General features: G+C 42.0%; 3 protein-coding genes across 5 annotated transcripts in view; all 3 read right to left on the bottom strand.

Annotated features, from left to right (window-relative positions):
- The window catches only part of LOC106654444, a 132,351-nt gene extending 119,484 nt beyond the window's left edge, over positions 1-12,867 (bottom strand). For 2 of the 3 annotated variants that reach the window (XM_014374329.2, XM_014374332.2), the window contains exon 1: positions 11,300-12,867. The gene's annotated coding sequence lies outside the window, so the exon portion shown is untranslated. The remainder of the gene's footprint in view (positions 1-11,299) is intronic. The other variant, XM_014374330.2, reaches the window with a different exon arrangement.
- Positions 12,868-14,893: 2,026 nt separating this feature from the next.
- Positions 14,894-17,804, bottom strand: LOC106654358 (gephyrin). The gene is made up of 10 exons (XM_014374176.2): positions 17,607-17,804; positions 17,301-17,446; positions 17,015-17,202; positions 16,455-16,944; positions 16,322-16,388; positions 16,124-16,238; positions 15,764-16,039; positions 15,546-15,685; positions 15,290-15,477; positions 14,894-15,199 (listed from the first exon to the last, which is right to left on the bottom strand). The coding sequence occupies exons 1-10, from the start codon at positions 17,635-17,637 to the stop codon at positions 14,969-14,971; spliced, it is 1,872 nt and encodes a 623-aa protein (XP_014229662.1). The 5' UTR covers positions 17,638-17,804; the 3' UTR covers positions 14,894-14,968.
- A 183-nt stretch (positions 17,805-17,987) lies between these two features.
- LOC106654448 (CLK4-associating serine/arginine rich protein) lies at positions 17,988-21,921 on the bottom strand. The gene is made up of 12 exons (XM_014374336.2): positions 21,627-21,921; positions 21,368-21,465; positions 21,125-21,300; positions 20,654-21,042; positions 20,207-20,583; positions 19,598-20,140; positions 19,425-19,529; positions 19,305-19,353; positions 18,926-18,989; positions 18,740-18,845; positions 18,280-18,660; positions 17,988-18,207 (listed from the first exon to the last, which is right to left on the bottom strand). Exons 1-12 carry the CDS (start codon positions 21,756-21,758, stop codon positions 18,189-18,191), a joined length of 2,439 nt encoding a protein of 812 aa, XP_014229822.1. The 5' UTR covers positions 21,759-21,921; the 3' UTR covers positions 17,988-18,188.
- Between the last annotated feature and the right edge of the window lie 18 nt (positions 21,922-21,939).

The following is a 21,939-nucleotide window of genomic DNA, read 5'->3' as shown; positions in this document are numbered from 1 at the left end:
CGAATTGCAACAAAAGTACGAAACAAGCGTAGGCGCGAGGATAATAAAGAGAGAGAGAGAGATTCGAGCGGGTACTCGTCTTTGCAGTATGCGCAGTACGCGCGCGGACGCACACCGTATACTATATGCGTTACAAAAGCTTCAAAGCCGGCAGTGCTGCTGCTGCACACTCGGTCATTACTTAAAAGCCGCGCGCGTATAGTGCTGTGTATAGTGTATAGTAGTGCTGCTGCACCGACGCGGGTAATTTCACGTTGTTCGCGCGATAAAAGCTGTACGCGTATTATTATACACACGTCCTTTTTCTTTGCCTTTTTTTTTTCTTCGAGGAACAGCAGACACACACATACATATCGGATATGTGTACGAGGCTCGTTGCGACTTTCTCTTGCGGCTTTGCCACTGAACAAACGCTATTACATATCGCATTTGTGTGTGTGTGTGAGTGTAAATGTGTCTATATCTGTCTGTCGCGGAGATTCCTGTTTTCACCGACTGCAAAAATCCTCGCAGCGATCGCGGCTCACTCACTCACTCACACATCCAGTTGTAGCGCACATTTTCGCAGTCGTTTACAGCACGTTCACTCGCACACATGCATTATGAGTGAATCGTGCGCGAACTCACACACACACGCACACACACATACATACTCATGCCGCATATAACCGGGGAAACGTAGCAAAAGACGCGGAGGAAGTTTTGCGGGCTCGAACGCACGGTATACATTACTCAATTAAATTATTATCTTTACGGAAAGACGATGTTGGTTTTTCTCACGAGTGAGCTAATGTAGCCTCGTACGCTAGGCTGCTGCTGCTGCTACTGCATAAAGCATAAAACATGAGACGCGCGTGCAGCTTTTCTAGATCGCATGCGAAATACTTGTATGCTGCACTCGCCGAGTCTGTTGCTCTCGCTATTGCGTCTGTATGTCGTATGAGTAGTACCATTGAAATCTTACATGGAATCGCATTTTTTATGCAACTGGACGAGACTCTTGGATACCTGAATATGAATTTTTTTCCGCGGTCCCCGGGGTTCAGGGCGAAGACGGTAAAGTAAGGTAGTTTTTGTCCGTGTACGTTGCAGACGAGGTAAAGTACGGGCGAAAAAAAGACCATTCAATTTGTGAGGAAATTTTACATCGACTAGCTAGCTCGTATATCTATATCATTTCAAAGTGTCGAAGAAAAATAACACAATACTGTTAATTAATGTGTACGCAAAGAATTTTAAAAGCTGTTCACAAAATATTTTTTTACTACTATTCAACAATATTTATAGAAATTAAGTTGCAACTCATTCGTAGGAATAAAAAAATTTTCGCGCGACATCTAGCGACACAATGTAAAAATTTACCATCACGATAATTTTACTAAAGATGAACGCAGCAATATACTTTTACCCCCTTCGGTGACTAAGTAGTGATAAACTAGCTAATTAATTAACAGTTACAAAAAATGCCGGTAATGTAAAGAACGAATTCAACTGACGAAAACTCAGAATCGATTATAGATAATATTTTACAAGAGGTGCAGAAAGAGAGAGAGAGAGAGAGAGAGATAAAAAAACTCTCGATATCCTACGGTATATAATTAATCTCGTTTCAGTTAAGTCAAAGTGGCGCGGTATACTATACACTCGCAGTGTATGCTAGACACAAAAGGTGGAGGAGGCGTAGTAAGTTAGTATAAGGTGCATCAGAGGCATAGAAGCCTCAAACAGCAGCATAAAGACAGGTGGATATAAGCTCGTTCTCAGATTTAATACATCGAAGGAGCTGCTGCTGCACATCGCGTGTAATTATCCAAGATCGCGAGTTTTAGCATAAAGTAGCTGTATACGCCGTTTGTGGATGTGTATGTGTATATGGTATGCATATACTCGAGTGGTGTAGACTGTATAGGCATACACACAAGCATTGCGGCGACGAGTAATGAGATTATACACCAACGTGCGCGCATAGTCGAAACAGATATTTCAAATATGCGCCATATTATATAGATATATATGTATTATACGCAGCTTGGGGAATCATAAATCTCAGATTTCAATATATATAGGGGGGATATAACTTAACGCGCGCGCGTGAGCACGGCTCGTTGCGATCGATTAAAATTTATCGTCCCGCTTCGATGGCCAAATCAATCGGAATAATCTGTTTCTTTTTCATCGTCCGCGCGCCGCGCCTGTCATCGATCGTCGGGCACGACGACTCGCGCGATGGATCAATTACTCGCGCTTGTCACAACAACAACAACGGCAAAAAAAAACGATGAAAAAAGAGGAGGAAAGAAAAACGCAACTTTCCTCAACGACTTTCGACGATATAATCATCCGCGTATAGGTATATACGTCGGCGGCAAGTATACGTGTATATATAGAGTTAAATCAGAGTGGCGGTGGCGTTTATATAGGTATATAATACGCGCCACCTTTTCGCCCAACTTTTGCCGAGAGCCGAAAAAGTAGAATGTCGCGCGCGCGCCAAGCAAGAACGAGCAAACTTTTGCGCGTAAGCATATATATTATATAAAATACGTGCGAACGAAAAAGAGAGAAAGAGCGAGTGCAGGGGTTGAAGCAGGGTGAAATGTACGAGTAAAAAAGCACAGTAGCCCGTACAAGAAGAAGAAGGAGAAAAAGCAAGACGATGAAATTCGTTTATGGGCGAGTACAGCCCCCTTATATAGTGCGCGTATAATAATGGTATATATGAATAATTTCTCTTTTACCGGGCAAACTCGCGTAATGAGTATTAGCGCACTTAGTCGCGCGCGAGCTACGTCGAAGGGCAGAAAAGGCCGTAGTCGGTCGTCGGCATGAGTCAAGGGATAGATATAGAAAGAGAGAAATTTTGCATACGCGTACAACAGAAGTAACAATATTTTAGGGCAGTTATACGTTGCAAGGAATAATTAAGGCATCATCTCGTAGTTCCTCGTATATAGTTGCATCGCCACGAATATACGCATTATCTCTTACGTATTATGAATTTATAAACTACGAGTCGAGTTATGCGGATAGAGGCCAGACTGCAGAGAGCGTGGAATGCGCGAGTTTATTCGGAGCGTCACATCCCTCCGTAGTGTGACAAATAATTTAATTCGGTCCGTTTCGAGGCTTCCTTCGTGATACATAGTATACACATTCGTAATATTTACAAGAGCACACGCGACTTCATTATTTAATCACATTGTCATATCATACTTTGGCGTGACGTCTGCGCGGTGCATCGTCGCCTACACACGCGCACACACTTACACGCACAAGCTTATACGAACGTAATTATGTGTGTTTAAGCTTCGCGATGATTCGTGTGCGACACTCTCTGTATGCTGCGCTTCGTTATGCGTTGTGTTTGTGTAACTGGACGCCTTTCGGATATATACACGACCCCGTGCGCGCGCATTAATATGCATTGTACATTACGCGCCGCATGCCGTCCGTGTGATATTTCGTCGTTTGTGTCCGCGTGACTTTATTCGGTTACAAACCATCTGTTTGGTGCAATGTTGTTTGCCGTGAAGTGCACGCACACGATTAGGAGCTGATTGCGGTATCTCATCGTTCTTGGCACCTTTGGTACACCATCGATGACATTCGATACTTTAATTTTGATTCGAATTACGAAAAATTACGACGATGAATTTTTCACCCGAGAAGATCAGTTTTAATGATGTTTTAAGAAATAATAGTGTATTATAGGATGAAAATTAATTGTGTAATATTAACTGTACCTTACGACATGCCACTAATAACAGTACATTATTCAACAACCGAAGTAGTCATTTTCAATATTAAGGGTCCTCTATACACACTCGGACGGTAACTATATTCGCGTATTTTGTACCCATTTTTTTCATTTAGTTTACAACCTATGGTCTTGAAATGTTTTGCGAGTGATCATGAAACTAATACAAATGTGCCTATGAAGCTATTTTTTCATATAAATATTGTAAAAAATTTTTTTTTCAATTATCTGAAAAAATAGCTTCATAGGCACATTTATATTAGTTTCATGATCACTCCCAAAAAATTTCAAGACCATAGGTTGTAAACTAAATGAAAAAAATGGGTACAAAATACGCGAATATAGTTACCGACCGAGTGTGTATGGAGGACCCTTAATAATGGTTCAATGATCAAAAAGTTACCATTTAAAGTCTTTTAAAATGCATTAACATTAAGAGGCTTGTTTTTTTTTAAGTTTTCTATTATAATTATGCTAAAAATGCGCGTTTCTAATGAATATAAAGCGACAATTCAATTGTTTCGAAAAATTAAACCAGTTTTTCAATCACTTCAAATATGTACTACTTTAAGTTCCAATCACTAGATGGCGAGTACCTATATATATGTGTAAATCTAAAACAGTTCAACACATTTTTTATTAGGATTTTGTACACAATGTACAACAATTAAAAATAACTGTGTGTTTAAGTGTGTTTAAATGAGAAGTGCGCGGAGCGGACCATCTTTTGTGGTCAGCGCGCACCATTTGGTGACTGGTGTCGCATCAGTCGCAGTTGCTTTTAATCTAATTTAGGTGAAAGTGTAGCCTAATTACAAGTAGCATTTAGTCTCTGTAGCATAGTCTTTCTAAATCTGTGTGCGTCTGTTCGCGAGTTGCCAGCTGTTGAACTTCACACGGCGCATGCTTACAAGACACATGGCTGCGTCACTTTCATTTTTTTAATGCATTCGCCATGTGCTTGTAGGCTGTAGTGTGTATCGAGCACTGTACGTTACGAAGTCGCATCGTGAACTACGAAATATTGCTAGTGCATAGCGAGTGATTAGTTATTCGTGAAAAAATTGTTAAAAACCCAACATTATAAGTGATTGTATTTGTGAGTGAATTTGCAGTATTATTTTCTCATCATGGTTTCTCTTGACAAATGCTCGGACTTGGAAAAATTGAAGAGCTTACGAGAAAACTTCAATTATGATGTTAAAGAAGAGCGAGTTAAACTTTTCTTACAACTAAATGACTTATTCAGACAATGGAAGGATCAACTTCCGAATCTTGGAGAGATTTTCAAAAGGGTAGAAATTGATTGGCTTCTCACGGTGTCTGTAAGCGATAACCTTTATGGCGAACAATTCATCAAGTTCGTGGTTATGTGTGGCTACGAAGACCAGCCAGACGTCGATAAAAACGGCAAGCCACTTTTGTGTCGTACCACACCAATACATTGTGCGGCTAGAAGCAGGTTATCCAACAGAAATACAGTGGTCGGTGAGCTATTTAAAATTTACAACAAGTTCAACGTGAACTACACCGATAAAGTTGGAGTCACCCATTTCCATGTAGCTTGTGGGTGTGGCCTCATTGAAGTCGTCAAAAAATTCATCGAGTTCAGGCAAAATGTCAATTGCCTTGGGCGGATAATCGTCGACCCACCGCTGCAGTGGGCTCTACTGTTAGAACAAAAAGATATAGTCGAATTGCTGCTGATAAATGGCGCCAATCCGAATGGGGCCAACATTTCGGGAACGACTCCTCTGCACGCTATTTGCCAGAGAAAACAAGATGATAATTTGATAAATATATTCTACATGATTAATAGCAACTTATGTCAGACGGTGTTTGTCAACGTTTTCGACAAGTTTGGTCGGACACCTCTACACTTAGCCCTGGCTCGGGGTCACAAAAACGTGGTCCGAACTCTGCTGAGACACGAAGCAGATCTAAATTTAGCCAATGCACAGGGACTGACACCTATTCGCTATATGTGCAATTCCAATTATCATGACTACTTGGCGAAAATATTACACGAGATTAGCGAAGACAAATATGTAACAATACCAATCGATACGCGAGACAACATGGGTAACACAGCATTGCACGTGGCTTTGATTCATAACCGCATGAATGTGGCTGAAATGTTGATAAGAAATGGTGCCGATCCTCATTTGGTCAACGAAGAGGGATTGACCCCTCTGCACATTGTAAGCAAGAAAGAGGATGACGATGGCTCCTTTGCGAGGAAATTTTGCCTTATCTGCGATATATTCGATCATCCGCTGCAGTTAGACGCGGAAGACAAGTTGGGTAATACTTCGTTGCACTTGGCATTGCAATGCGCGCGTTCAGGCGTCAAACACAAAGCCAAATTGCTGCTGATACTCGGCGCCGACCCGAACATGCCTAACAAGAGCGAAGTGACACCTCTACATATTATTTGCAAGAGAGACCACGACGACGGTTTGGTGAAGATATTTTTCGACGTCAACGAAGAACTCAGTCAACTTGTGCTGGTCGATGTCCAAGACAAGTTGGGCCGGACACCGCTGCAATGGGCCGTGGCGAAACTCTTGCCAGATGTGGTTGATGAACTTTTTAATCACGGGGCTGATATATCTAGCTTCGTTTTTCCCACCGAGACTTGTTTTGCCGAGAGATCATCGACACCAGAGTCTTATGAACTAGCATCTAGGGTTATGGCTGTTGTCGAACGACTTGAAAAACAAGGATACGAACTGAACCGAAGCGACGCCACGACGATCATTAAATTGTTCGTTAAATACGAATTGTTCAAGGAATCAGCGGATCTTGAAAACGATTGCTACGAAGACGGGGAATTCACGGAAGTGGCGAAAACATTGATGATGAATTCGAGTCTGTCACTCTACGATTTGATTCGGTTAAGACCCGGAGAGGCGGCGAAACAACTCACGTGTATGGATTACTACAAGTTCTGTCGCTCGGGTGAATTTTTAAAGCTTTCCTTAAGATCTCGCCATGCGAGTATGGCGACCCTGTGCAAGAAAATGACGAGGAGATTTTTACGGAGTTGGGCACTGGATTCTTTGAGGAAGCTGATACACTGCAAGCTGCCAGTCGAGGTCTGTGATATAATCATCAATGAATCATTTACGAACAAAGATTTGTTGAATATTTGCTTGACAACTATAAAACTATGATGATGATTATACTTAAAGTATTTTTTCATGTATTGCGCTATTCAATGTTGTATATTTCCCAAATTGTTTAAATAAATTAATTAAAACAAAACAAAAAATGAAGTAATTAATTTTCTAAGATTGAAATTTTTTATGTTTTTTCCCAAATTGAAGTTGACACCTAATTTGATAATGCGAATCATTGTCACGTTCGCACATTTTATCTAACACAAATGAAAAACTCATAAAAACCAATAACTTTAACGCATCAAGCAAGAACATAATTGAGCTCGATTCAACAAGGCATTACACCTGAACAGATAACGCATTTCACGCGGGCATCTTGTACGTATTATAAGCTCTGTACTCTCTGTTGAAAAATGCAACGTGCACAACGAGTCGAGTTTCGTTGAAATTCGCATCGCCAAGCGTCTCACCCAACTCCATACCCTATTACTAATGCACGATAGCAGCAGGAGCAGCATCGGCAACATCTAAGACAGAGTCAACTTGGTTCGACAAAAATCACGATCGCAAGTACTTTACCGCCCTTTCGCTCCGGAGTTTTCTCCGAAGTTGCCTCGAAAAAGCTCTCTCTTTCGCGCGCGCGTCTATTAAAAGCTCCGACGACGGAACCGAGGAAGAGCTTGCGCGCACGATCCTCCTTCGCGCGCAAGTGGATAATTACTTTCGGCTCGTTTCTGTTTTTTCCTTGCTTCTCTTCTTTCGTTTTTTTTTTGTTTCGTCGCACTCGCTTCTTAAGTTGAATAAGCTACGGACCCGCAGCTCGTTAGCATCCGCATTTGTATTTAAGTCTCTCTCTCTCTCTCTCACTCTCTTTCTCGAGTTGTTACAGTGATTTGTAGCATCAACGGCAGATCAGTAGCTTTTAATAAAAACGAGGCACGCTATCGTCGATGGATAAATGGGCAATAACCACGACGCAGGTACTACACGTAACGAAGTGCGAAGCGCTTGATAAGCAGAGATCGTCGTCATTTCGACGGCGCTTAAAATTAAAGGAAAGAGACGCGTGGTGGTTACGCGCGTATAGTATAGTAGTCTAGTGAGGGGCGGCTCGATGTTGTAGAGTCAGGAAAATTGCCACCGCCGCCGCCCGACTTCGACAGGGGGTCGGGGGCACGTGTAATGCGATTCGCCTCTTCGCTGTGAGGAACGAACGACAACAGCTGCGGTAGCTTAATCCAACCATTAAAACTTACTCTCTCTCTCTCTCTCTGTCTCTCTCCCTCTCTCGACTTTTTCCAGGCGCGACAATTTAGGTACATAATGCACGCAAGCAGCTCGCTGCTGCTGCTGCATGAGATGGTATGCATAATTAGAAAAAGAGAGAGGGCCAACCCTTGCCTTGTAATAGCACGAGCTGCTTGCTCGTTTTGCCTTATATATGTATATTCGTGCATGAATTCGTTATTATGAAAAGAAATGAGTTGTCGCGCACGAGTCCAAGGTGTATACGTACACAACGAGGCGGTGTACATAACACGCACGGGAACCGGAAGCAGAGCGGCACACAACGCATATTATAATAGGAAGTGAAAAACGCGCCTAATTTTTTTACTCGTTCCCGCTCGGCGTGCGCGCGCGTTAACCCAATGAAAAACGAGCTTGTGGAGCGCGCGCGTATGAAACGAGTCTCTCTCACTGTGTTTACATAGTTTTTTCCTTCTTCTATTTTTTTTTTGCTTATAACTTCTATCCTATATAATAAAGTAGTAGCCGAGGTTCGATTCAGGCTGGCCCTTTAATCTCGCTCTCTCTCTCTCTCTCCGCTTTACCGAGAGTAGAGGATCGAGCGCCTAAAAGATTGCCGTTAGCCCTTGGCGGCAGCAATAGCATAGCAAAAAGGAGCAAGAAGAAGCAGAAAATATAAAAAAAATCAATGCTTCGCGGTGTAAAAAGAGCATTATAGAATGGAGTAGATTTATAAGATATATAATACAGGAATACGGTAGACGTTATATGCCGTGGGTCGTAATCGAAGGCAAGTCGTTGCTGTATTTGCCTCCTTGCGAGAGTCGAGTCGAGCAAGAGAGAGAGTAAGCTTAAACTGGCGTCCCTTTGGGTGGTGGTGGAGCTGCTTTTGCCCCTTGCGTAGTATAGTCAAACTACGCGTAGCTCTCGTGTATATAGCCCTTATACATATACGCACGCCAAATACAGGCAGGCAGGCATGGCATGGCATGGCATGGCAGACACATACACACGCGCACACGACGACGAGTTGGCAGGATACTCGACTACACACTCGGAAGCCTTACTACCCTTGCAGTAGGTATACGCGCGACTCGGGGTGTGTGTATAGCTTATGCCTGCCACTACTGCTTGCCTGCCAGGCTATATACGAGAGTCGTGGCGGTGGAGGGCCTCCTACTGCTGCTCCGGCTGAACACGGCCGCCAGCCGATCGATTTCCTACTCGCGTAACTCGCTCTCTCGCTCGCTCTTTCGGAACACAGGACTCTCTCTCTCTCTCTCGTTCTCTGTACACTGCTGCGGATGTATGTATATATACGTATACAAATAAGCATAGCCCTGCGTGCCAAGAGCAGCGATTTATGCATTATATGTGCGAATGCACGTTGGAGTGCTGCGGCGCGCATACCGAGGAGAGAGATCTGTATACATATATACGTGTGTACACAGCGCACATTGCCAAGTGCAATTGTGTGTCTCCAATATTCGCCGCCGCGGCTCGCAGGCCAGGTATTACAGCATTATGACGTTAAATGCATATAATGTACTCGGGAATCTCTCGTAGCGAGGCAGCCACGTATGTGTGTACGTATTATAACGAGAGTATGCTCTGCGTTAGTAGAGTTGCGGACGTTGCGGCTAAAGAGAGTTGCCACTGCGCTATTACTATTATATGGCGTGCCCGCGAAAGTGCGAGAGTATAAAAAGGTAAAAACAAACAAACGCAAAAATGGAAGGAAGGAAGGAAGGGAAGTAGGAAAAAACAGGAGAAAAGAGAGCGGCTTCTCTTTATAACCTACAAAAAAGGAAAGGAGGTGTGCTGCGCGCTTCTTTCTTACTCGGCAAAGTCGACGGCGGTATACAGCGGCTGAGGCTGACGCGAAAGCAGCAGCTCGCGCGAATCGCGGCTATACCGTTGCTGCTTTTCAACCTTACTTCCTTATACTTTATCCCGTATATATAATGCTCGTCGTTGTATGTACGATGAAGCGATTATAATTCAAGAAAAAAAAAAAGAAAAGAAAACACAAAACCATTCGTCGGCAGATCTTTGAATAATTAAAGAAAAAAACAAAGAAAAGAAAGAAAACGAGTAAAGAGTCAATTTGCGCATCGACGTTTATTGGTCGCAATTACACCTTATACACATCGCATCAATGGTACGTCGAAAGCTTGCGCGCCTACCGTACATAACGGACAAATGCATGTATCATGCCCCATTGGCATGCGATGTGTGTGTTTACCTCGTGTGATGGAGCAGACGCTCTACATCATGATTGAATATAGACAACAAGAGAGACCGAGAGAGCGACAGAGTCGTCGCGCTGCCGCCACCAACACGATGCCGTGCTTACACCCGTTCCTTCCTCGTGTTTCTCTCCATATCGCTATATTATATGGTTTTAAATACATACGGTTTCGCACAGATGCGCGCCACGAAATACAAATAAACCAAACTTCTCGTACATACCGTATATATAATACAAACGAAGAAGCGGAGACGGAAAAGCGAGAGGGAGAGAATGAGAGAGAGAGATACACGACGATAATATTGAAATGGAATTTTAGCGACTGCACTATAATCTGCAAACTCCTCTTCTCTCTCGTTTTTTTTATTATTATTTTTTATTCTCTCTCTCTCTCTCTCTCGCAGATCTCTGACTCGGTCGGTGTTTATATAGGATAGGTATGCCGCTACTGCAAGTCGAAGGCAACTCAACGCTACTCTATACAAGCATGCATACACACACACATAGATTCATGAAATATCTGCGGTGTGCAGATATACGTATACATGCAAGAGCGCAGAGTAGAGCCGAACGCACACACACTTGCGGATGCAAGCAATGCACTCTCGGGTACAGAGAACGAGCGAGCAAGAGAGAGAGAAAATCTCAGCTCATATAGCTATATACGCTACTTTGTAAGTTACAACACACATGCAGAGAGTCGCGCACTCATACGTATATAAGCAAATGCGCGTAAGTATCGCGTACGTATACGCATTACATACATATAAATGCACATAAGAGATAATAGAGTATTCGCGCAGACGGTATTTGCGCGCGCGAGCGAGAGAGAGAGAGATCCAGCGGCAGCAGCAACAGTGCTGTATTAGCAGTATCTATTAGTAGCGTACAACGTGAACAGAGAGAGATAGAGTAATATACCTTTATATACCACTAGTACGTGTAGTCGCTCAGCTCTCCGTGCTGCTTGGTGCTCTCTATGTGTGTGTGTGTGTGTGTGTGTGTGTGTGTGTGTGTGTGCACCAGCCGCGCAATGTGGTGTGCAGACCTCTCTTATTCGCCTCCTCCTCCTCCTCTGTATGTATGTATGCTGCTTGTGTATATAGAGGCGCAGAGAGGAACAGAAAGCCGCAGCCTCCTTATCGTCTTTTCGCACACTCGCAGCGCACACTGGGGCCTCTATCCTGGCTTATATATGTATATTCTTGGGTGCGTGCACGAGTTTAATATATACACAAAAGAACGAGCACACTTGCTAACTAACTATCTACCTGTATGCAATTCGCGCAAATATAAGCCTCTGTGCGCTACATGCGCTATTTGATACGCTGGTAGTAGTAGTAGTAGTAGTATTGGAGCACGCACGGCACGGCACGGCACAACAGCACAGTAGTTGTTGTAGTTGGAGTCGGAGTCGCCGTCACAAACACATACACACACGCGCACTGACGAAATTTTTCGCTATGTATGTATTAACACTTCACGAACACACGAGGAATATAGATATAGGCACTCGCGACGACGACGACGTATACTTTTTTTTGCGCCGAAGGCTCTCCTCCTCGCGGACGGCAAGCAAGCAGGCGCGCGCGCGCTGCACTCGCACGCACTTTCGACTGCACACAAACACACACCGAGGAGTGCAGCGCAGCAGCACACTTATACAACACCGACGACGAACACGCACCGACACTCACACACACTCGCGGAAGATGAAGTGCTGCTGCTGATCGTCGCTCAAAGACGAGATTTACCGCAAGGAAACTACTTTGACGTTATACCGCGGCTTGTTGTGTTTTGATGTCAGACTCCTCTTGTATACAAAACGATCGGAGCGTTGACTGCTGCGTTTTTAGGCGTAAAGGCCAGAAGCAGCAGGCATCATCATTCCAGCATGTATACAACACACGTATACGGCATACACATAGGGAGCGCCGCGCGATGACGGGCGCAGCCCTTGCACTCGCTTCTCTCTCTCTCTCACTCTTATACTCGAGGCAGCACCAAGCTGCTGCTGTACTCGCGACACTCACACATGAAAACGCGCACCTATACAAACGCACACAGAGGCTGTGTGCAGTCCTGCTGAGCGTCGCGGCCGCTGGTACGCCGCCGCCGTAGAGTAGTCTGCACCGCCGCCACTCGTGCGATCTCTGCACAATATAATCCAGTCGGTCGTGCACTACACAGAATCTGCGCTGCTGCTGCACGGCTACATATGCACTCGCGGTAAGTAGTAATAATCACACGGACGACGACGACGACGACTACTCACACACACACACACGCGAACGCAGCAAACTCGGACTCCGCTGCGCGAATCTTTATGTATGTGTGTGTGTGTGTATGTGCGTGTGAGAGAGAGACTCGGCGCGCGTAATACGGCACGCCACTAGTCGCCACTGTACCGTGTTATATATAGGCAGAGAGCGCAGTACACAGCTATCGTTATATATATACAGTATATAACTATATATATAGTCGTAGTACCTATATACACAGACGTAAATATGTATATATCTTGCAAGCAGCGACACACACATACACACAATACACTTCGCGAATTCACTTGCTGCTGCAGCTCCGAGAGAGAGAGAGATTCTTGAACCTCAGCACAGATATTATTATTATCTTCACGTCAAATGCACGTAAACAGCGCACTAGAATCAGTCACAGAAACGAATTTTCACTTCAATTTTCTACGACATAACACGCGCAACGGCTATGTGTTCATTTTTTGCGCGAAATGCAGCGCGTGCATCTACAAATATAATATGCGAATATAATGTACACATACACTGTGACGCGCGCGGCTGCGACTGCTGCTGCTACTCGCTCCGGCAGCTGGTCGGTCGCTACTGCAGAGTTTTGCAGACTGCCGTTGTGGCCTGTGCTGCTGCTGCTGCTGCTGCTGCTGCTGCTCCGCTGCTATCGTTTCGCGGAGTCGCGAACTGCCAGCGCGACGACGTTTCTGCACGGCACGCAACGAAGCTAAAATGTCCAAGTGTGTGTGAGTGTACGAGAGAGAAGCGAATAGTATACAATCTCGACACTCGCGCAGCAGCAGCACGAGTCAGGCTGGGCAACCGCGCGTATGTACCTTATACTCGTCCACCCATATAGATATACCGATACGCTTATAGTCGTATGCGCGTGTACGTGTGTATTGTATGTATACCGCTATTCGGCGGATTCGGCTACTACGTTTGCATACCTATACATGGCTCTACAGGCCAAGGGCTTGTCTGTGTGCGTGTATGAGCGCAATGCACATATTATATTCGCGCAGTACTCTCGGTGCGCAGCCATTTTATACCCGCACGCTTCCCGTTGAGCCGATTTTCCGGACGTTATTTGCGAATTTCGTTCAGCTTCAACGTGTTAAAATTAATTATGCTCCTTTCTTCAACTCCTTTTCTTTGGACTTTTAGCTCAACCGCTAGTCCGCTACCGTTGTGAGTTGTATATCATTGCGCGCGTTGAAAATTTCGCGACTGCAGAAAAACTGCACGCTGGCGCCCTCGGACAGTGTCAACACGAGCGAGCGAGGAGCCGAGAGAAACTACAGCATGCTTATAGCGGAGTTATTTAAATGCCACGCGTTTACGGCCGCGATGCAGACACGCATGTCCAAAGATCGGAGGACTGTGTATACGAGACACACACTGACACACCCACACCAATACACACGCACATGCGCTCGGTCTCTCGAGGTCGTTGTAACGCGCTGTCACAAAAGCTCATGCGAAACGTCACTCGAGCGAAGCTCGCAAGTCCAACTTATTGTTGTCGACATTATCGTAATGCAGTTTCATAAACGTCGGTCCGAGAGAAAACTGAATTACCCGCTGCAAGCTCCGTGTAATTACGATTACGCTCCTTACTCCGAGTGTGTATGCGTGCGTGTATACGTATGTAGTCTGCGCTTGACACCTGCGCGCGTCCTGCCACGCGATGACGCTCGCGCACATGCAGCACGACTCGCGAGAGCATACGCCCGACGCGTTTTTCTCTCGTTTCGCGTCGCTGTGGTGGCAGGCCTGCCCGTCTGCCGTGTATACACATTCGCTACAGCGTTTTTGTTTTGATTCGGCGGTGCGGCGCGTCGCGCACACGTTTATAATATAGATGACAGAGAGACGTCAGCCACCGCCGCGTGCGGCTGTCTCTCGCGGCGTACATGTATACAAACACATGTATTACATATAGTAGTATAGAGCTGCCAAAACAATCAAACGTCTATATTGGAGCAGACGATAGCTTTCACCTATATATAATGTAATGTGTCACAGAGTACACCGATTCTCGTTTCGGAGCGCTCGAAGCGGCGATCCTATAACACACGTGATCCACTCTATGCGTATGAATATTTTGAATGGGATTTCAGAGCAGAGTTTGGACATTGGCAAATAAGTTGGATAAAAAATTATTACCATCAAAATTTTTTTTTAAATATCAACAAGTTATAACAATTTATTTGAAACGTATAAAAAAATATGAAATATTTGTGTTTATAAATCACATTAAAGTGGAATGAATGTAAACATTTTTTTTTTTTCATCAAAAAAGTATTAAAAAAATAGAAATAAATTACTTGAATCCCAGCAGTATCGCCGGTACGACATCGCCCTTTTTCAATTCCCTTTTCTCTTCTGTCCTCGGGGGCAGCTTCAGCAAGGCGTTGGCGCGTCGGCAGCTCAGCAATTTGCTGCTAATTTGATTTCCAGTGCTGTAGGCGTTGGGGCGAGGATCTTCGTCCGTCCAGACCAAATTCACCCGAGCGAATTCTGGACGTGGGTCCAGCAAGTATCTACTCGTCAGCTATAATAATACATGACCGATGTAGGTATCAGTAAAAGAGGCTGTTGATAAAAAAAATGATCAGTTACGAAAAAATCGTCGCGTTTTTACCTTGGCTTGGACCTCGACGGGTTTCTCTTTGTTCCCGGTCAAATGATTCAAGAGCGGAATTACGTACAGATGGGCCGTGACCATGGCCGAAACCGGATTGCCTGGTAAACACAAGAAGTACTTTTTGCGGCCCAAATAGTGACAAGTGGCATAAGTCGTCGGCTTGCCGGGTTTCAAATTCACGCGACCTGCAACACACGAGCCGCGCGTGATTATTCATCTCGGAATCCAGTCCAAAAATAACGATGACGCTTACCGAAATGAATTTTTGCGTTGAAACGCTTTTCGAGCATTGGTTTTAGCATGTCTCTGTCGCCCATCGACACCGACCCCGTCGTAACGATAACGTCGGCGTTACCCAGAGCCCCCTCGAGCGCTAGGAACATGTCGTTCTCTCTGTGCAAAATAATTCGTACCCATCAAAAAAATAATTAGCAAAAAATTCATCGGATTTTTGTTCCAATCGATGCGTACTCGTCTTTGGCGATGCCCAAATCCAGCGCTTCGTAGCCGTTCTCCTTCAGCATCATCATCAGGGTGATTTTGTTGCTGTCGTAGACGTGTCCGGGTATAGCCGGCTCACCGGCTTTCTGCAGCTCGTTGCCGGTCGAGAGCACGCCGATTTTCGGCATCGAGGTCACGGCTACTTGGGAGACACCACAAGCAGCGAGGATACCCATCTCCACGGCACCGATTTTAGTGCCCGCCTCCAGCACCGCGTCGCCTTTGCTAATATCGAGTCCGATCGGTCTGGAATGTATTTTTTCGGTAGTTGTTTTGTTGATTTTTTGAAATAAGGTATATTGTTTTTCAAGAGTGAAGCAAGAAATATACCTGATATCTTGGCCCACGACGGGCTCTGTTAGTATTTCAATTTCCAGCTCTTCATTTCCATCCGGCGTTGCTTGTGACAATATGGTATCTTCAACTTGTACAACAGCGTCAGCATCTGTTAATATTTTAATACAAAAACTCAATATAATTTCAAGAAGAATGTTATTTTAACAATAAATTAAATAGGTTTCAGTATACCATGAGGTACAGGTGCTCCAGTATTTATTCTCACACATGTTCCTGGCTTGATTTTTATTTTTTCAGGCTGGAAGAAAATTTATTCATGTAACTTGCAGAGAATCAAATAATCATAATTACTATTAGTACATACTTCATGACCCGCTTCAATGCCACTCAAAACTAAACGTTTGCCTTTTCCATCAGATGCTATAACAGCATAGCCATCTTTGATCGAAGCCCTAAATGGTGGTAAGTTGCATGGCGAATGAACTGTTTCTGCTAATACCCTTCCTAAGCATTCCCAAATATCAATTGTAACAAAAGGTAAATCATTATCACAAGTTTTAAGTAAAATATCTTGAGACTCCTCGATGGTAATCATGGGATATGGTGATTCTCTAAGTCGACTAGCAACATTATTCAAATTTAAAGAAACATTTCCTTTTTTGTGAGAACAACCGCATAGTTTTTCTTGTTTTAGAATTTTCGCATGTGTATCTTTTATAAATTGCAGTTGATCACATAATAAATCAACTGCATGAGGAATTGCTCTTTGTACTGCACGGTAACATTCTTCTACTGCTTTTGGTGATCCAGGAAAATTAATGATCAATGTTTTTCCTCTTATACCACTGGCTGCTCTGGATTATTAAATAAATTTTAATGACAAAACATCATTTTGGAATCAAGTCACTGCAAATGATATTATACCTAGACAAGCAGGCTAGTGGCGTAGCTTCATAACTTTTAGTAAACATGGCATGAGTAAATCCTGGAGTCTCTCTCTGGATAACATTCTTAGTTGCTTCAGGAGTAACATCGCGTGGAGAAAATCCAGTTCCACCAGTTGTGAAAATGACATTTATGCCTCTTTTATCCGACCATTCAATAAGAATTGTCTAAGAGAATAATTTGAATTCAAAAAATTAACTCATTAGTCAAAAAAAGATAAATAAAAAGAGGTTGTTAGATATTACTTTCAGTTATGTATAGTTACCTCAATAGCACTTATTTCATCAGGAACAACATTGCAACATTCTATACGACTTTCATAGTCTTCTAAATTCTTAGTAGTACTGATAAGTTTTTTCAGAAGTGGACCACTTTTGTCAACATTTTCTTTTGCATAACAACTATCGCTTACTATGATAAGAAAAAACACCTGTTTAGTATGTGTATTTATAACCTTATTTAAAACATAATTTCCATTAGTTACATAATTAATAAATTGAAACTTGGATCTAGCTTAAAATAAAGTTAATTATATCACAGACAGAAATAAATATGCGAATTTAATAGAAACCTGTTAGTATTCCATAAGTTATGAGTGACATCTTTTTCTTCAAATGTTACAGCAGTCACCTCAGGCAGTTGCAGATTTTATAAGGTACATAGAGTCGGATATTGGCGAGATTAGGTAACTTTCATTTAAGATAAATTATCTTGAAATAATAATCATGTGATGATCGATTTTAAATCACGAGAAAAATAATGCAAAAGTTAGCTATATAAGCCGAATGACAAATTTATTATTTCACGTTACCTAGACATTTAAACAAATACAATAAACAATAAAAATGATAAGTTATGCCAAGGATTATGAATAATAAAAATAATCTTCATTGAAAAAACCAGAAATATTTATTAGAGTACATTAGTTTTAAATGAAAATACAGTTATGTATACATTATATATTTATACATATAGTAGAATAAAGTCGGAGTTTTCTCATTTTTGACATGTTTAAATTAGCATTTAAATACCTAGTGGCTAATACCGTAAAAAAATGAATTTTTTTAAAGATCACAGTTTTATATTACAAGATTGTGCAGAAATTATCTACTGTAATTGACGTCACTTGATTTGATCAAATTTAAAATACCATTTAATAGTCTACTAATCCACTGAAAAAAGAAAACCATTAGTCAGTGATTGTTTTATTTATTGAAAAATGAAACGCATCATATGATAATTACCGATTATTTTTGGGACTGTCATTTCGAGATGATGATCTAGTCGATCGTCTTCGAGAATCTCCTTGGCGGCCTCTATCACTACTAGATCTTCTATCTCGTTCCCGGTCTCTAGCTCGGTCGCGCTGCCGATCTCTGTCACGATCGCGATCGCGACCGCGATCCCGATTTCTACTCCTTTCTCGATCTCTATCCCTGTCTCTGTCGCGGTTCCTGTCACGATCTCTATCTCGCTCTTTTTCTCTGTCTCTGCTCCGATCATCGTCCCTATGTTCTCTTCTACTCGATGAGGTTCGTTCTCGTTCATTGCTAGGAGAACGAGAGTGACTTGAACGGGAACCAGAGCTTAAAGTACTCTCGTAACGATGTCGACGTTCACGTTGCCTGCAAATAATGCAATGATTTCAAAATGAAATTAATTCCTTGCAAAATTTTAATTTTCAAATCCTAGTGGATAACTTACTTTCGTCTGAGTTTCAAAGACATTTCTCGAATTTCATCTTCGCGGGTCTGCCTTTGTTGCTCCAATTTTTCCATACGAGCTTGTTCTGCTTTTTTATCCGCTTTGTCTGAAAACATCAATTATTATAAAATTTATATAAAATGACTTTTCTTTTTCTTAATCTAGGCATGTGAAATTTTAACTTACATTGTTTGTTCAACATAGCTTGCATTTTCTTTTTAAGCCGCTCTTGCGGAGTAATTTTTTGAACCTGAAAAAATTGCCAGTGAAATTCTTTTCCCAAAAACTTTTAAGAATTTATACATCATTAATATAGCAAATAAGTAAAATTTGGGTTAAAAGTTAATCAGCGTGCATAGAGGTACTAAATTTAATTTACAGCGTGTGAATTTTAGTAGGAAAATATTTTTTGTTTCTACATGCAATTAGAAATAGATACTTTCAACATATGATAAAAGTACATTCGTTATTGGTACAAAAGAAAATATGAATCAAAAGGAAACAGTCAACAATCTGTTTGCAATGTGCATTAAATGTCTAATAAAGCGTTACGATTCTTACTGACTTTGAGTCCGGCACCAGATAATGTACTTAACCCTGCTTTTGGTCGGTTTCTAAAAATAAAATAAAATGTATTATAATTTTGTGAGGTTCGTAAGATTGGCGTAATTAAAAAATTACTAACGAGTTAAAATTAGACGATCCTGATTGAGTAGAATGAGAATTTTTGTCTTCTTCATCTGAAATTTCCAATTCAGAACTAGATGATTTGCCTCTACGTCCATAATACCTGGAGAAATTGATAAATTTTTTATAAGTTTCTGTTCTAAGCTTTGTAACAAGTTACAATAAACTCACCTTGGAACAGGTAGAGGTTTATCAACACTTTTAGAACGTTTGCAGACAGATTTGCTTCTGGATCTGGAGAATCTTGACTTTGATCTATCCCGACTTTTGCTTCTTGTTTTAGATCTCGAACGAGACTTTGATCTTGATTTTGAGATAGACTTAGATTTCGACCTAGACCGCGTTCTTGCTCTGTTCGGAGTCTTAGATACAGATCTAGAATTCGATCGAGATCGAGACTTAGTTTTAGATCTCGATCTAGATTTGGATCTTGATTTAGTTTTACTTCTAGATAGGGATCTAGTTCTATTCCGACTACGACTTCTAAATCGTTTAGCTCTCGGGCTGGCACTCCTTGACGAGGAAGATGAGGTAGAAGAATATCTGCGTCTGGAAGGAATATGGGTAGAACGCGAATATGTTCTGCCTCTGGATCTTGAACGTGTTCGAGTTCGTCCACGAGAACGTGACCTGGATTTTGAAGTTGATCGTCTTGAACGACTCCGTGATCTAGAACGACGGTACTTGCGATTTCGGGGAGACTCTCGCTTTGATCTGTCATACAAAAGTTTTTATAAAGTAAAATATTTGAATAAATCAAGTATGTTTTGTGTACTGTACCTTGAATATGGTGATGGTTTTCTTTTCAAGTTTCTATCTCGAGATCTAGACCGACTTTTAGATCGAGATTTAATGAATTTTTTACTTGTTGACATTGGACTCAACGCTTTCATTCTGGTATTGGTGGAATTGACTTTTTTTGTGATTGGTTGAGAAGAACTTGTTACAGTGCTCTCTTCCTCATCTCCAAAACTAGTTATGTAAGTGATTTGCCCTGCATTAGCAGGAGATAATGAGCGCGATCGTGATTTTGAAGAGGATTTTCTGTATGGGTTGTAATTGGGACTTTCCCTGGCAGCGTAACTTGGAGGGCTGATGACACGACCGATCATTTTTTTCTCTCTAAAAGCACGTCTCTCTCGCCTAGATCTTCGACCCTGAAAAATACAATAATCCCATGTTAATTATATGCTAATAGGTATAATTTTTTTGTTAAAAATTTCTTACAGAAAACATTGCTTTTTCTTCTTCCTGCTTGCGAGCAAGCTTAAGAGATTCAGCTTCCTCATGGTCTTGGGTTAAAAAACTGAAATAATCTGCTCCTAGAAGTCCATACCTTTGTCCAACTTGATTCATTTCGTGTGCTTGAGCTGATTCAATCTGTGACACATCAACACAAATATCCAAGTCAATGTCACTGTCATCATCATCTTTTTCTTCTACTGATTCATTCGTTTCAGCAGGTTTAACACCCTCTGGGATTGGTTCTTCTGTTTCATAATTATAACCAATTGCTGCATTGTTACTGGATTTTTTTTTATCTTTCCCACTATCTAATTTTGTTGCTCCAAATTGTTCTTCAACATGAATTTGATGAAGAAACTTTTCTTCTGGCACTATAATGATAAAAACACATAATAGTCAACAAATGCAACATATTTTATAACAGCCTGACATGCATGCCATGACTGAACTAACCACACAGAAATTCATTTTGAACAATTATTCGATATCTTTCATAATTGATTTGCCTATCCTCATTTGTTAATGGTATATCAATGTCATTATTTTTAGGAGCCTCTGGAATCCAATCAAGATGAGCTCTAACATCAAATCTATCGATTAAATTATCTGCATTGCCTTGCCATGGCATCCTGCAAAAATAAAGCAAGTTATTGGGCATGTTTTAAACCTGTTTGGGCATTTTTTTGTGACTCTTACATGTTTGCTGGACTATCACCAGCAGCTGCCACAACAGGATCCAAATGTATTTTGCAAGGTCTACCATGGAGTTGTAAAAATTGTGTTGGATCAGATTTCTGAAAATTATAAATTTGGAAAATAAACAACAGGATTTTTTTTTATAATCCTAATTTATTAAATGGAAAAGTCGTATCAAAACGTTTAATTCAATCTATCTCTCGCCCCTGATTGATCTCATTATCATACTACAATTTCGGGAAAAAATTAAACAACTCACAATTTTTTCATAATAATCCCGTCTCCTCTCGGCACGGCGGCGGTAATCGACCAGCATACCACGGATTTTTTTCTCCTGCTTGCGGGCTTCGTGCCACATTCTGCCACCGGTTTTCTTCACGTTGAAACTCATTTTCGAGCCAAGTCAACTGTCAAACGTGAGACGAGAGGCTTTTAACTTTCGATGGCTCGAGGCATCGAATAGTGCAAGGATAAAAATCCTTGCACTACGCCATTGTAATTGTGTGCTTACGACTCAGATCAAGATACAGAGATGCGAGTTGAAGGCTAACTAACGCCCACCACGCTAACCG

The sequence above is a fragment of the Trichogramma pretiosum genome, unplaced genomic scaffold, assembly GCF_000599845.2.
Source record: "Trichogramma pretiosum strain Unisexual culture from Peru unplaced genomic scaffold, Tpre_2.0 scaffold47, whole genome shotgun sequence".
NCBI lineage: Eukaryota > Metazoa > Arthropoda > Insecta > Hymenoptera > Trichogrammatidae > Trichogramma > Trichogramma pretiosum.
Note: the sequence above shows the minus strand (reverse complement) of the source record. Positions and strands in the feature narration are given on the sequence as shown.